The 16,679-nt window shown below is 48.2% G+C and overlaps 1 protein-coding gene across 4 annotated transcripts in view; it reads right to left on the bottom strand.

The window, feature by feature from the left end:
- The window catches only part of LOC144933471 (serine/threonine-protein kinase MRCK alpha-like), an 85,552-nt gene that overhangs the window by 24,657 nt on the left and 44,216 nt on the right, over positions 1–16,679 (bottom strand). For all 4 annotated transcript variants that reach the window (XM_078858265.1, XM_078858266.1, XM_078858267.1 and 1 more), the window contains exons 6-13: positions 12,724–12,817; positions 11,683–11,883; positions 10,775–11,023; positions 10,091–10,170; positions 9,294–9,460; positions 8,283–8,402; positions 5,217–5,317; positions 702–944 (exon numbers count right to left, since the gene is read on the bottom strand). In XM_078858265.1, the coding sequence (XP_078714391.1) occupies positions 702–944; positions 5,217–5,317; positions 8,283–8,402; positions 9,294–9,460; positions 10,091–10,170; positions 10,775–11,023; positions 11,683–11,883; positions 12,724–12,817 (1,255 nt within the window). The remainder of the gene's footprint in view (positions 1–701; positions 945–5,216; positions 5,318–8,282; positions 8,403–9,293; positions 9,461–10,090; positions 10,171–10,774; positions 11,024–11,682; positions 11,884–12,723; positions 12,818–16,679) is intronic.

Here is a 16,679-nt window from a genome sequence, read left to right as displayed (position 1 = left end):
TTTCGAGTAGTTCTGAGGAAAGGCTGTTTCTTAAGACGTTATCTTGGAATAACTGCTTCGGTTAAGGAAGTGCTTGTTAACGATGATGGTGGAAGAGTATTCACAGGGTTAAAAGCCAAAGAAACTCGCCGCTGTGTTAACTCCTGGTTCACTGAAAACCTCACACTCAAAATCAATTCCTATTTGCTCTCGGGGCTGATGTTGTACTTGAGCACTGAACCTTTGCGATGTATTTGTATGAAATGCACGGATGAAACTGCTTCAAATGTTTTTATTAGCATGTTATTTTTATTTATTTTTCTGTCAAACATTGCTTCATTTAGAGTTTACCTTAATTTGTGAGACCATGTTACTCATTTTTCTGTATTGACACCCTGTGCTATACTTATCCTTGTGAAGACCCAATGCTTTTTAAATGCCATTATTTATTGTTTGGCGGGTGGACTCAATGCACTGCTGCACTGACATTCCTGTCTGATCCCCATGCAGTCTCCAATCCCAGTGTGAACCAAGCACAAGCCTTCTTAGGCTTCTCACATCTGATAAAAGCGTGGGCAACCAGACTCATTTGGTTTTAGTCCAAAACTAAGTTTGCGCCGTGCACGTATTACACGTGTACGTATTACGCGTGTACGTATTACGCGTGCACGTATTACGCGCGCACGTATTACGCGTGCAAGTATTCCGTGCGCGTGGCCCACCTCCTTGCGGGCCTTCTCTGCCTTGCGCCCCTCCTGCTTGAGCCCCTCGACTCGCTGGAGCACAGCCTCCCCCTCCTCCTCCTTGTCTCGGAGCTGCCGCGCCAGCTTCTGCTTCTGCGAGCGCAGCTCCGTCATGCGTTCGTTCATCTCGGAGAACTCCGCCATCGCCACCTTACGCTGGTTGTGAGCATCCTTCAGCTCCTTGGTCTGCGTCTTGAGCCTGTCGTGCGCCTCCTGCAGCTCCTGTCGTCCGTCCCGCAGAGCAGGGGATGAGCGAGTTACGGCACGCAAACACGTACACGCTCATACACACACCCATACATGCGTAGAGTAATAGTGCTGGCTGGCTGCTGACGAAAAGTGGTACCGACAGCGTATGGCAGTACACACGTCAGCAGGCGACAGTATATACAGGGGGGGGGGGGGGAAGACAACTAAGGGAATGCTCAGGAAGGGGTCCATCTGGAAGTCCCAGGAACCTGCTAGGAGGTTCCAAAAGGGGGGCGTGGCCAGGGCAGAGAAAGGCCATGCCGGGAGCATAAGAGGGAGCCCAGAGCGGGATCTCGGGGCTGTTGATGAAAGTGGATCCCCTTGCCCTGCTACTGTTCTCCACCTTCGTCGCCACCATCTTCACCATCCGCTGTTCGTCACCATCGTCACCATCGTCACCATCGTCACCATCGTCACCATCGTCACCATCGTCACCGCGCTCTTCACCATCACTGGGCGCCGCAAGCCAGACAGCCTGCCAACTGTACTAGCTAGATGGTGCCGCTGACCGTAGACGGTTGTGTGTAATATATACAATTAGTGTGCACCCACGTAGGGTGCGTATAGTCCCCTTTGTGTGCAAGAATAAAGAAATTGCCTCAAATTATTCCTGTCTCCGAACTGCGTCACTACACATGCATGCATGCCCATACACCTAGATGCAGGCTCACATGTACTTGCACCCACACACATGCATTCATACATGTACAGTCATACCTCGGTATACGACCGCTTTGGAATATGTCGAATTTGGTATACGTCGTGTTTTGAGAAAAATGTCTTGGGATACGACGCCTTGCTTGGGATACGACACGCTTGCTAGAGCTTGTATGGGTTGGGATGAGTCACTGCGTACCCGCGTAGACCCCGTTCACGACTCCTCCCCTTCCTCACCACCATCCTCGTAGGCTCTGAACTCCTCTCAGCAAGGTAAAGTTACATTAATTTTATTTTCATTTCAATTTATTTGAATTTATTTATGCATTTATTTAAATTTATGTATGCATTTTAGTAATAAGTAGTGTCAAAATTATTTTATACAACCCCATTAATGTATAATATGCCATATAAAATAAAATTTCTTATACTCTGGAACGGATTATTTCCTTTCCCTTTATTTCTTATGGTTAAAATTCTTTGGGAAACGTCATTTTCGGTATAGGTCCTACCTTCTGGAACGAATTAACGATGTATACCGAGGTACCACAGTACACACATGTATGCAAATAGAAATATCTTCCATATAACCTTGGACAGACTCTTGGGGCAAGTGCTGTTAGTGAGCAGACGAAGGTCGGCTTGGAACAACGAGGGGGTTGGTGGACAACACCACACCTGGCCGCCTTTGTCTCCCCAGGTGCTGAAGTTCACACAATGCACCAAGTATTATTTTAAGCCCGAGTCGACCTAAGAGAGGTCTGAGACGAGCTAAAAAAATCGTCACTGGTGTTGTCCGTGAGCGGCAATCCAACTTGGTTCGCTGGGTACAAAGCGGAATGCGCTAACAACTCCGCCACTGCTCCCCAAAGATATGTACACGCACACGTGCATGCAGGCTCTAACGCACATGTACCACACATAAAAACACGCACCCGCACATGTACACACTTGCATGCACGCACACACGCGCACATACATACCACATGTGCACACACACGTGCACGCGCGCACGCCAGAAACAACACAATGCAAGATTTGCAAGGCAATACACGGGCCAATCAACATAAAACAAAACAAAATTATCTGGAGTTTGAAGCACGCAGGCACGGCGGGGTTGAGAAAGAATGAAACCTAAATTTAACAAGAGGCATCCGTTGCCAAACAAAAAAAGGAGCAACACCTGCTGGCTGCTGCGCCATACAGAAAATTGCTGCATCAGCGGCGTGGCCGCGCACGTTTTCCTGTCTCTGTGTTTGCACAACCGAAGCTCGGAGAGCGCCACATGTTCAAATCTCAGCACGGGCCAGCACAAAGGGGCACCCGTCCGCCGACCCATCCGTCCAACTTGCCAATCTTCCCCGCCAGAAAGTTTTACGAATACTTCAAACGCTTGCAACTCAATAACACGGCCGTGAGCGAGCCTAAGATGGACCGGCGGTTGCCATCGAGTGGACGCCGAGATGATCCAGCGGGAGCTGCCCGAGTTACTGAACTCCCACAATGCACTTCTCGCTCTGGCTGGATATTAAAACAATGCCTTCCAGAGGAATAAAATGTTCACCATCGCTTAAAAACGCAAATACACAAGAGCCGTATCAACTACGTGCCTTGCAAAGCGCTGCCTTTTATACAGACTTGCAAGATCGTTGTTTTATTATTATAAAAGTATTGTTTTCAGGCGATGGCACCGGAAAGGCTTTCACAGGTGCTCGGTTTTACTGCAATATACTCATGGGAAAGTGTCGGTTTTGCCATTTACACCGCACTCTCCTCAGATAGCCCCCCGTGCACAAGCCTCCCACCACCGCCCACCGAGCCATGAGATCGCAGAGGCCAATTCCTCTACCACACTCATCACCTGCATATCCGTTACCACTGCCCTGTTATGCTTTTACACACGAACGGAAGAACAGATGTGCCTTGGGACATCCTTAAAGCCAACATTTGTACCCATAACTGTTAGAGTAAATCAGCACTTTCGAACGCGGAGCGCTTCTGACATTGGCACACGCTGTCGCTCGTGGTTTAGGACAAAGAAGGGTTAACTTATTCATGCATTTTCTGGCATAATAGCGGTCCTTCATATCGGAGAGGCGCATTGAGTCGCAACGCTCGTTCAAAAGTCTTGCTTGGGTTGTTTGCTCAGCTCCTTGCTGTGGTTTTTTTTTTTCTCTAAACGAATCACAAACTTAAACTTGACCCTAAAGTAGAGCACGCTTTTAGGAAAAGGAACAGTCAACATTGAGCCACCATGAAACAAAATTACATTGAGTAACAAAATTGTGTTACCACTTAATTGAGTAATTAAGCATTACTATGTAGTTCAACTGAGCAACAACAAAGTAGAAAACAGAGACCGCATTATTAAAGGTTCACGCCAACTACGGCCGACCTCCAGCCAAGATTCCCGACAAGAAAAACAGAGAGGCACTTGAAAGGCAGAGGGCGAGAGAGCGGGTGAACAGAGGGGGTAAGTTCAGCTGTGACATCAGCGCCCGCCCCCCCCCCCTTCTCAGGAGGTGGCTTTGATGTCTCTCCGTCTTGCCTGGAAAAACGGCTTCCCCCACACACTCACTCGCCTCCCCACTGTGCCCCCCCCCCCCCCCACAGCAGCCACTCTCCACCGCGACAAACCCTCGTGCTCGCCCCCTTGGCATTAAACTAATCCTCTGGCCCCGAAACGCTTTAATCCCTTTGGCAAACTGACTTTTATAGCAACCTTTCAATGCCCTGACAACGTAATAATACGAAGCAGGGCTCGCTCTCTAATGCGGCTCCTCTCTCGATCAACTTGGGCTTTAAAACAACACATTAGCTCGCCTCACTTAAAACCAAGTCCATCCGGATCTGAGGCTCACACTTGGGTAAATACGATCAGTGTTTTTTTAAATCTTCAGAGTTATTCACGTCTTTTGCGTGCCATCACTCTGACAAGAGCCCAGGCATTAGTTGGTATTAATTACCATTAAGTCATCACACAGGAACGAAAAGACAGATTTAGGAGCGCTGTGCTGTTTTGGTTCCTTTCGGTTTTCTATCATCCAGCTTTATTGCTGAAACAAATACATGGAAACGTTTAAAACTTGGCTATACTGCATTTACGGGCTGGTCCTTACTTATGAGGTGCAGGTTACCGATGGACGGCCCACATTTTTGAATGTGCGTCTTTTGATTCAAATATGACTGTCAAGGTGAAACATTTTAAACACGATGATTGCATGTTTCCTTCCAAAAAAAAAAATACGATGCAATTGGCATTAGTTTTGTTAAACTGCAATGCACGCCGCACGTTTGAAGAATGACGATCGCCCGTGTCGTCACGACGAGTTGAAGTGACAAAAATACGATGCCAAACGGTGATTGCGCATGTCCTGATGCAGATAACTTTTACGAACATCTGGGTTTTATTATTTGTGACTTTAACCTTCGAAGGTCACATGAAATCAAAAGCCTGGCATTCTAAAGCAGGGCTTATTTAAAACTATCACCGTTACTGGCAACTCTCATAGTTGCGACCGTGCGTACGTCAGTGTGCGTCAGGACACATGGGGGGGGGGGGATGCGATCGTGTGTGTGCCCACGTACCCGGTGCATGTCATCCTTCTCCTGCCGGGTGACCTTCAGCTGCTTCTCGAGCTGCTTCACCTGTTGGCTGGCCTCGTTGAGTGGCTCACGCCGCGGAGATTCTGTGACGACACCGCAAAAGAGAGGGCACACGCTCGTCACCACGGCTCCAGAGTAGTTCGGTCGTCGCTGGAGATTGCACGACAACCGGACCCCCCAATGGACTTTTCCCACTCGGTAGGGTGCACGCTTGTGTGGCGAGCACCACATTGGGTGGTGATCCCCCAAGTATCCCCCCGCCCCCCCATCCCAACACCGGGCAGGCAGCGAGCGAGCGAGCGAGCGAACAGGCGGCTCTGCTTTGTGATCACGACAGCGACTGGCACTTGGCGGTGCAGTATTTTCAGGTGAACCCAAAACCGGATAAACGCGGCGTTCCCACAGTAATGTACGACAGATAGGCCCGGTACAGCCTGTAGCTCACAGCAATGAAAATGTCATGCTCTCAAGGGCCAGGGCACAGTGGTATCAAGTCTTGGGGGCTTTATTATAAATGAGCATGTTGCATAGTGATTGAAATTATCCATAATTCGCAGCAAATAAACAGTAAAATTAAGTGTCGAGTACATTTGTTGATTTGCATTCGGTTCGGAATTAGTAAACGCAGATCGAAATGCTCTGGAAAAACTATTCAACCTTGTTGCTTACTGACAATGTGCTCAGAGCAAGGAAATCAGGATTAACAATGCATTGAATTATGGCACATAAACGATTTTTTAAACGAAAGCTAAAATTAATTTCACCCACATGCTAGGCATCATTCTGTGAAAACGCACCCTTGGTGATAAAATTAAAATAATTAAGACGAAGGGGTTTTAAATAATTAACGAGGCAGACGCGGGCATCTCCTCATGCAAATGAGGTGGCGGTTTAAGCGCGCTCGTAAATCTTTGCAGTCGGCGCTGGAACGGTAAACAGTGCTTCGGCTTTACACTGCAAGAGCAACCACTGGACATGTCCCATCCCCTGCACGCTGGCAGATCATTGTACATTTCCATGGGCGCCACCGCCAAGAGAGCCATGTCGGCAAATCAGGCACGATTGTTTGGCAAGTGTGGGGTGATGTCGTCAACGAGACGGCTAATAATCGCCCCGTGACCCTCACAGGACCGGCCGTCAGGCTCACGCCATGCTCCTCATGCTTGCTAATTGAGGACATGTAACGCTGTCTTACTTTTGGAACAATTGTTATACCTTGCTAGTAACAAAAAAAATTATTCGAAAAAACACCCAAGCACAATGGCGACCGAAGAAATATTAAGGGAGGCGATTTAAGGAGAAAATGTTACCTAATCAATTGGTTCGGTATGAATAGCACATTCTGCAGCAACAACACTTTTGGTGATTTTGCAGAGTGCTGACTGCTGCAGGTGCGACTCACAACTAAGGCGCACAGAGTGGAGAGCTATCAATAATTCACAATCTCTCCACTGGGCACACCTGACGCAGGTGGTAAGGGGACACCTGCGGGAACGCGCCTTTCACTCAGCATTTTCACCCTAATGTTGCGTGTGGTACAAGCCGGGCTGGCAACGTGGGCTGTGGCGACAGGCAGCAAGAGCGCGTGCCCCCATAACGCCCTCCCACATGCTCGCCATCCCATCCCATCGTTTCCATGTGTGTGTGTGTATGTGCTGGACCTACGAGGTGAGCATCATCGCCCCGTGCTGACCGACAGGGGCAATACACAAAACGCGATCCGGCGCTCACCTCGCCGTGTCGATACACAGGAGCCACTCCATAAACAATTAAAGTGACAAATTACCGTCACTTACGGCGCGGCGAGATCACAAGACCCCACGCCGTGAGCGACACGGGAAAGCTGGGGTACGGCCGTCCCACCGATGTGCATTGGTGTTACGCTTCTATTAACCGTATTTTTAACAACTCACCAGAGCACTCACTTGCACCTCACCCTCTACGGCATTCCTCGGGCGCCATTAAAGAGGGAAAACTCTGGAAAGTCTCACCTCTGGGACTATAAGAAATAAAGACCAATGATGAAAGGGCGCAGGGTCGCACGCGGCACGCCTTTCATCGCGACCAGCGGAAAAGCCGGCCGGCTCCATGGTGGATGTGGTGCGAGACATGCGAGCGCGCGCGGTGCGCCGGGCGTCACGCCGACCGTCTCGCCGGCGTGTCGCCCCCCACTTTACATGTGCCAGACGTCGTGCCACCGCCAACGGCAAAATCTACTGAAATATTTATTCATCTTTATTACATGCATCCCTTTAAAAATGCATAAGGGGAACTGAAATAGCTTAAATCAATACTAATGGTTCAACAGAGACTTGATAAGTAGAGGGACTCTCTTAGTGCACGTCGCAGTGGGGGGGGGAAGCCAAGCAGGGCGCAGGGTGACCGGGACAATCAAGGCCCGGGGCATGTGTGAACATTTAAAAAGTGTACATGCACCTAGCCACAGCACGCTTAATCAACCAAGCTTTCTTGATAAGCCTCCTTCACAAATTGTCAGGGAAAATTGTATTATACGCACTCATTTTTGTGATTGCACTATACTCTGTTTTTACAAATACTCTTATGCTCTTGACGGATCATTTTATACTTTTATATCTCATTGTCCTGTACAGGAAAGCCTAACTGAGCATTGCGACTCCTTTTAAGGAGGATCCTGCATTCGGATGTTTGGCTAATTCTACATGTAAAATATTCTGTGAACGGGAGGCAATTGGCTCAGATATGAAGACATAATACTCAAAGCTCCATAAAGATGGTTCTACACACCCACTTTCTGTACTGCCACCCAGTGGCCACTTCTAAATGCAGCGGCTCTGGCAATGTGTGTATGTATGGATGTTTAACTTCTTTCGCACCATATGTGGCCAACCGTGCTAACCGTGATAACCGTGCTAACCGGAGGTGCGGGTGATCTACCAAACATTGCGTCCAAAACCCCGGATCCCATACGTGCGCCACCACGCTAGCCTGGCAGTACCCACAGGGTGGTCACCCCCACGCTCACAGGGGCATGGGTGGGGCCTGCTTGGGTCGTGCACTCAGACGCACCTGGCTGGGTGGACCTGAGCCGTTCCACCTCCTCCTTGAGCTTGCGGATTTCTGTGTCCTTGGAAGATGGCGATGGCGAAGAGCTCTCCCGCTGGCCGAATGAGAGGGCCTGCATTGATTCTGTAGGGAAGGGAGCAGTGGGGTCGGAGAATCACCAACAACGTCAAGTGCCGAGCAAACATGGCCAAGACAATTCTCTCTTGCTTTTCTTCACGAAACATCTCGGGCTAATAGAGCGTCTGAATGCAGCCACATTTAAAGACTTTGTAAAAACTAATGGAACAAGTGCAACATACGGAAAAAGTAGTGTATGTGCGCATATACACTACATGTACATGTTTTTGTAACAGGAAATAGTTAAAGGTAGAAGAGAAGGGGAGGTTCTTAATGTATGTACGTATGTATGTTGAACTTCTTTCGCACTGGATGTATCCAACCGTGCTAATCGGAGGTGCGGGGCAAGGACAACGAACTTAACACAGCATTGACTCTGGAATTGAATGGCTGAGCAACGGTAGTTCCTGCTTGGGGAGAGAGCAGCGGAAAAGGAATGACCTCCAACTGAGTGAAGAGTGACAACTGGGTTCAACAGAAGGCTTTGGAGGGCTGCATCACAGAACACAAAGAGGAGTGAAATTAAGGGGAATGGCTGGGTGGGGGGGGGTGAGGGTGATATTAAAGATGATCCAGAAATGAATTGGGAGCTAATGGAGTGACTTACTAGTGATGGTGAGAAGTCGGTGAAGTCTTAGAAGTTTTTAATGCTCTGTGAATGTTCATCAAAGATGGTGTAAGGCAAGTCCGGTCAATGAGCTCACTCCGGCGAGCACAGCAGGTCTGGGATTTTCATAAATCGACTCGATCCACCAAGCCTTGCTTCCAGGCATGCACCACCACCACCACCAGCAAACTGTTACATTTAGACCCTGCCGCATATTCCATTACTGACAGCTGGTAAAGGTAACCATATTGAATGATTCTGCTTGACTGCGGGTGTGTGGGCATGCGGACCCTGCAGCTTGCGCGTGAGCTCCTGCTTCTCCTGCTCCATGCGTTTGATGCGGCGCTCGTAGGCCTCCACCGCCAGGCTGTCCTCTAGGCCGCGCTGCACCAGGCCATCGGGCGGGTTCGAGCTGCTCTCCTCCGCACTCTTCAGCATGCCGCGGTCCGACAGGGAACTGCAGCGGTGGGGATGCAAGCGCAGAGATCAACTCGGCGGCAATGCGTTTGGTGGAAGTAACCGAGCAAAAAATAGCGTGTGCAAAAATAGGCCAAAAAGCTACATTATGGAATAAGAAATAATCGGGGGATGATGACAATCTAATTTGAAGGAAGATGCAACTCAAAAAAATTAGAAGCTCCTATCTTGTTAGATACACACGAAGGCTGTGTATTCAGGACTATCTGACGTCACTTTTAAACTTAGTTAATGATGAAAATAAATATACAATTCACAATCAGGTGCAACTAATATATGCATTTATACATTAAAATGTATGGAAGCATCGTCACACTTATGTCACTGGAGTGTCAAATACACGCTTGACCATAACTTTATCGTCTTAAAGCAGCCTCACAATTGTCTCAAAGAGCCTAGGTCTCCAAGATCTATTCGCTATTTGGGTAAGTCTCCCTTTCAGCGCGACTTATACCTCACAAAGACACATTTTAAATCCTGTGCACAAGTAGGGGAGGGCAAGACAGGACGGCAACGCAACATGAAGGGAAAGGCACACGGGCAAGGCAGGAAGGAGTAGTTTGGTCAGCACAGCAGCGTTTGCTGGGTGAACACGTGATGGCAGGCTCACCATTTAGTGGTGAAGGTGAAGCCCACGAAAGGCAGGTGGAGCCCTGAGAACGCCGTGTGGCTCGGCGGTGGCACCGCTTCCTGCAAGACCAACGCCGAGGGATTGGTACGACACGACATTGCTACTGCCCAGGAAAACACGGTGCACGTGCCATCGCGGCTATGACACCGTTTTTCATTGGTCATTAACAGCCCTCATTTTAAAATTTAAAAATAAACATTTTCCAAACACCCGTGAGAGCCATTAGCGGTTGACCTGATTTTCATTGGAAGTACATCTACACGAAGATTGTTTCCGACTTCCAACACAGTGCCAGAGCGGCAAAAACCTAATCCCTTCCCAGCTGCTGCACATTTTAATTTTAATCGAAGAGCCACAGCTGATCTCAATACTGTAGAGCTTTCATTGCAGCCGGCCCAGCAAAAGTTCGAAGTGCCTCCCTGCTCTTGCGAGTGGGGCAGTGGTCATTCTTCACCGACAACACAGAGTCAAGAGCCTAAATTTGACAGCTGGTAGGCAAACTCAACTCCCTCCACCAAAAAACGCAAAACAAAGGAAACACAAACCAATTACTCACAGGTAATCGTTAACCAAACCAAACTAAATCAAAGCCAATCCCTGTTTAGAAACGTCGGCAAAACCTCCCTGGCCCCCCCTGCCACCCCGCAGACAAAATCCACGCACCGTGTTTTTCAAGTAGTCGTCGTCAACGTCGAAGTTTGAGGTGTCCGTGGGGCTGCTGACTTCGGGGATGTAGGGAGCCTCGCAGTTGCGGATGTTGTCCCAGTCGATGCCGGCGAAGAACGGGTGATTCTTGAAGTCTTGGATGCCGTTGCGGCCAAAGCGCTGCTCCCGGCTGCAGATGAGGTGGCGGATGAGGTCCTTGCCATCGTCCGACACCTCCACCGAGTTGGTGGGGAACTGGAACCTTTCCTGCTCACGTCCAGTGGGTTCAGAGAGGCGGCGTGAGGCCTGGCTGGAATCGCAGTCATTGTAACCGCCGACCGACAAGCAGCGCATGGAGTGTTTATAAAACAAGTTCACTCATAACTCATGAGAGCGAAATTCCCGCCTCCCCAAGCACAAACCACACGCGGTGTTGTGTTGACCGCAATACTGTGGGGGTATCAAAATAACTGCAGTCACGTCCACAACACCGACAGATTCACTCATCGGATGTTATTCTAAAGTTATCGCAGATTACAGTGGGATAACATGGCAACTTTACCCCCAGTTATACTTGTGAAAAATATTTCAATTGATATTGAAATTTGGATTTTTTTCCCTTGGCATTATATTTAGTTGTATACCACTTAATTGCGTTGACCGTTTTTGTTTTCTCCATTGTATTGTACACCGAACACAAATGTTTAATTTTACAGTAGCCTGCATGACCAATTAAAACAAGAAATATTTGTCACAATGGCTATCAACCGGCCAAAAAAGTTATTTGCCAGATTGGCACTGTGCCAAGTCAGCTAAGCAGCTCGGGGAGGAGGGAGATTGCTCTTTCTGTGCTCTCGCTCTCAAAGCGTCTTGAAATTTCACCCCCATGGCGGTCCACACTTCCTGCGGACCACCGGGCGGCTCACCTTGTGGTTCATGATCTTGCCGTAGGTCTCCACCAGGGACTCCGCATAGAAGGGAGTCTCGCCAAACAGCATCTCGTACATGCACACTCCCAGAGACCACCAGTCGCACTCCGGGCCGTACTTGCCCTTGCCATCCTCCATGGCCTGCAGGATCTCGGGGGAGATGTAGTCGGGCGTGCCGACAGCGACCGAGGACTGCACCTACGCACGGGCATGGCATGTCGCGCGTAACTCAAGTTGGGCGACCACAGCATCCACTTGAAGTGCGCGCTAAAACTATTCTTGTGGATTATAGATGTTTCGATTTAAAGCTTTCGTGACTGCAGGGATTCATCTTCTTGGTTCTTTCGGTAAAGTCACGTAGAAGGGAAATAATAAAATAATAAAAATAAAACATAATAAAATAATTCTCACGACGTTTCGGCCACAACGCAAGCTGCCGTCCTCAGGTGAAGAAGACAGCGTCTGAATTCATTCAGACGCTGTCTTTCCGACAGACCTGTTCTTCACCTGAGGACGGCTGCTTGCGTTGTGGCCGAAATGTCGTGAGAATTCTTTTATTATGTTTAATTTTTATTATTTTATTATTTCCCTTCTACGTGACTTTACCGAAAGAACCAAGAAGAAAAATACTATTCTCGTGGATTACAGATGTACCGATATTTCACTTGAAGAATATACCACACACACTGCCACAGCAGTGCTGTCACGGGTGTCACGGAGCACATTAGGCTGGGGTGTCAATAATCCTGTGGCTGTCAGGGCAGGGTGTGTATTTATCAAGTGCTTCGTAAACTTAACTCACTCTGCATATATCAACCGTCATTTCCATTTTAACAATCATCACACGAGCTTCTTGAGCAATGGCAAACTTTACATTTGAAGCAGAGGGCTGGCAAATACAGAAAGATGGGCTGTGCGGGACACGACAAGCAGAGTGCGGGAGATGCGGAAATAATTATTGGACGCGCGAGTTGTGCATAACGATTCGCCATTGGCTCCCCGCGGCGGTGCCGGTGGCACTGGCCAAAGGGCTCTCACCGTGCCATCCGTGAGTAGCTTGAGACATGAGCCGAAGTCGGCAAGACGGATATGGCCGTTCATGTCCAGCAGGACGTTGTCTGGTTTGATGTCCCTGTGGAGACAAGAAGTTGCATACTGACCGTAAGGGCCCACGGCCTCAGGCAAGCACATTCCTCGCCATTACGTAGGCACAAGCAAGGACGTTTCACAGGAGATAAGACTGCGCACCGACAGGTGTGTGGGTGGCTCTGGGAAAGAATGATGCCACGCCCATCAACCACCACGGATGACTTCCAAACATCATCGCCGCTATGCTGGCCAGCAGGAAACGCTATGTTAACTAAACATTAATTTCAAACGTCTACTTTAATTCTACCAGCATCCTCCTTTCATAACAAATAACCTACAATAATAGGAATTCACCTGACACTTTTATCACCATACCTGGTAACACTCACAGGAGTTTACCTGGAAAGATCTGCAGGGGTTTATCTGTTCATACTTACAAGAACCTGGCCCTGCAAGGTTTACTGAGAAACATGAGATATTTCTGCACACTTCCAGCTGTTAACAGGAATATGTAAGTTAAGAGTTTAATTTCACTAAATGCGCATTGACCAGGTATCATTTCCTTCTGCGAATAGTTACAAAAGAAAATCTATGCTCAAATATGGACTCCGTATGTCCTGGTTTGACATTGGTAAACCCGAAAATACAACTAAAATTACCTTGAACACTGGAGGCGAGTGAAACCATTCAAAACACGTTCATTTTGCTTTCCGTGAAATGGCAGACTTCATTGACACCGGATAAGCGATTATTAACAAGTTGGTGGAAATGCTCGTTGGGTACATTGCATTACCCGGGGCTAAAAATCTGATCTTTCAAAAACAACGTAACCGCACCCAGCGCTTAAGCCTATGTCGTGACAGGCGACCCCGCCAAGTCTCGCCCAGACATCGCTAGCCGACAGTTATTGTCGCCTCTCCGCCACGACATCCCAGGCACGTGTCTCTCGCTGCCGCCAGTCAACGCGGTGCCACGTGACGGCATGTGCCAGCAGCATCGGCGTGGTGGCTTTCTATCGCAGCCTATTCCATGGTGCAAATTAAGACACACGCGCGTTGTGTCCGTCGAAATGCTCAAAGGCAGCTTGTGGAATACAATGCAGTAAATATTTTTTGTTTTTAAGAAAAGGTCACTCATTGCTGTCGTATAATATAAATGGTGATAGCGGTTGTTCGCGATGATTAATATCTGTTATCACAGATAAATGATTTCTATAATTTACAGCTGACTTTATATGTAAAATGTACATCTGCACCGATGATTTTTTTCCAGTTGAAGGTCTAAGAAACATCCAGCTATGTCCGTCTGCGGCCATGACATTGGCTTCACCTGACATTCCAGATTAAACGATCGGCAGTGCCTGTTGGGGCATCCCACCTTCTGAACTTGGACCGTTTATAAAAACACCTCATTAATTTATTTCATTTTCAACAATGTTCTTCAAAAAGAAATGGTTCCCTGTGGATACCCAATCCTTCATTGTCACGTGGTGCTGACAGAGTGAAGAATTCATGCACGTGAGACTGCAGCTCTGAGCCCAGAAACCCCGCGCCCAGCCCCCTTCCGAAAACCGAAAATAACAAATAGCGTAGGGGATGTTAAAAGTCAAACCAAATATTCACCATTAACCAAATCACACGTGCACGTGTGTTTGAAGTGGAGGTGGTTTGGAGGAGGGTGTAAGGTGAGAGATCGGTGCCATTTGGCCATTTAGGGGAAACACTGCAGATTACAAATGCAGATGTTTGGCACGGCAAGGGCAAAATCTTAAGCGGTCAACTTCTACGTGATCAACATTTCTCGTTGTCCCCTTCGTGACATGGTATGCGAACTGGCGAGAACTGGCACGGAACAACAGCCATCCTTCTTGAATGTGGCCGAACATAGTACGCAGACATGTCCCTGGCACGTCTGTCTGGAACTCAGCACCCCCCCCCAACCCCCTTTGACACCAATCATCTGTAAACAAAGCATTGAGGCCCATTATGAAGACCACGTTGCTCAACGTAACAATAATAATGATACGGTCGTGGTGACCTTCTTGTCGGGTCTTGGAAAAATAAACATGTTCATAGCTTTCATATCCATGTAATGAGATGACAATGCCCACTGGTTTTTGCTTTCTATACTCAGCTTTTAGAAATGAATACATTTCTCTGCATCCTTGAAACCAACATTGCAGTTTTCAAGTGGCGCCATGGTGGCGAGATGTCAACTCCCTCACCTGGTATGCAGCAGGTCGTGGGTTTGATCCCAAACCTGTGCCACTATATATGTAGTTTGCATGTTCTCCCCGTGGTCGCGTGGATTTGTATCCTGGTCCTTCGGTTTTTCCCTCCAAATTTAGAAACATGAGTTGAGAGTATTTGTGGCCAGGTGACTTAAGAAACATAGCTACTGTATATATAGCTCAGTGGGACTTACCTGGTAAGATAAAACTAAGTTTAGTTTTATTTAAGTGTGAAAACTGAATTACAGTGTTCGGACACACAACAGAGTGAGGACACAGCCCAATAAGTGGAATCCACTACATATCCACCATGGCTTGGCTGTACTGGCAACTTTGTAAATGTACCAGCCCCTTCCTTTTGTCAAACCACTGCTGGATGACAGCCTCTCCACTGCATTTGGGTGATATGGGATATCAGATCATAATTTACCACCATGGTCATAGTGAGGGTTGTTTCAGGTGGGGGTCAACGATGTGAGAGCATAAAAGTACAACCGCCACGTAAAGCATGCGACAAATGCCAAGCGCATGGCTGACGCTCATGGCTGTGAAAAAACGACAAACACCTTTGCGTGATCGCCCCCGTGTGGTGTTGCAACCCAGTCGTCTCCTTGCAGACCTCGCCATGTGCTCAGCGTGAGAGCTTGAAAGCTGACGCCAGAATGGCGAAATTAATATTTTATAAAGTTTGGTGTAGACCTCCGCCTAAACTTCATGTACCACTCAAGCCACACCGACTCCTCTTTAGTGTTACTTCTGCATGGCACAATAGTCCCCGATTAATTATTTACAGCGACGTGAACAGGTCTATGGCTGCAAGACGGCACGACACACGGGTGCTCCGATCGTTGGCACCTGGCTGCCCTAGTCGGCCGGGGCAGCGTGGAACCGTGAGCACATGTCAAACATCCTGGAGGCAGGAGGACCTGCCGATGCTAGCCATTCCACTTCTCCCTGGGCACCTCCACACCGATAACAGGAAACACATTTTGAGCGGTATGCTGAGAATGAGGTTTCTTGAGGGCCCATCGTTGACTGCAACCGTCCAATGGAAAGGCAGGTCAAAGTCTGCGTGTGTAAACCATTTTCCTATTGGATGTTAATGCCAGTGGAGAAATGGCTAAATGCAGTTTTGGCATGGTTCAATTTGCGATTTTTCCTGAATACACAAGCCCAGAGGACCATGTAAGTTACCCTGGTACTAGCGCAGTCCTACCATAACAATGTGCAGGGAGGTGTGGGAGCTAGTCTTGTCATGCTTGGATGAACTTCTTCTTTAGTGCTGCCTAACGGCGTGTGCGACTTCACGATGATATTGGTCCCGGTCTAGCACGGCGTGTAGAGTTTGTGCTGTTGTTAATTGTAGCCATGTTTTGATGTTACTGAGCCATGTCGTTTTTGGCCGTCCTGGTCGTTTTTTCCCTTCGATTTTTCCTTCCAGGATTAGCTTTAATAGCTGGTATTTGTGGTCGTTTCGGGCAATGTGGCCTAGGCAGTAACACTTCCTGCTAATGATGGTCTTCAGCAGTTGCCTGTCAGTGCCCATATCTTGCAGAACTTGTGTATTGGTGGTTTTGGCTGTCCATGGGATTTTCAGCATTCTTCGATACAGCCACATCTCGAAAGCTTCGAGCCTTTTTGTTGCTGTTATTGTCAGTGTTCACGTCTCAACTCC

The sequence above is a fragment of the Lampetra fluviatilis genome, chromosome 7 (genome assembly GCF_964198595.1).
Source record: "Lampetra fluviatilis chromosome 7, kcLamFluv1.1, whole genome shotgun sequence".
NCBI classification, from domain to species: Eukaryota; Metazoa; Chordata; class Hyperoartia; order Petromyzontiformes; family Petromyzontidae; genus Lampetra; species Lampetra fluviatilis.
This window is presented reverse-complemented; position numbering and strand designations above follow the sequence as displayed.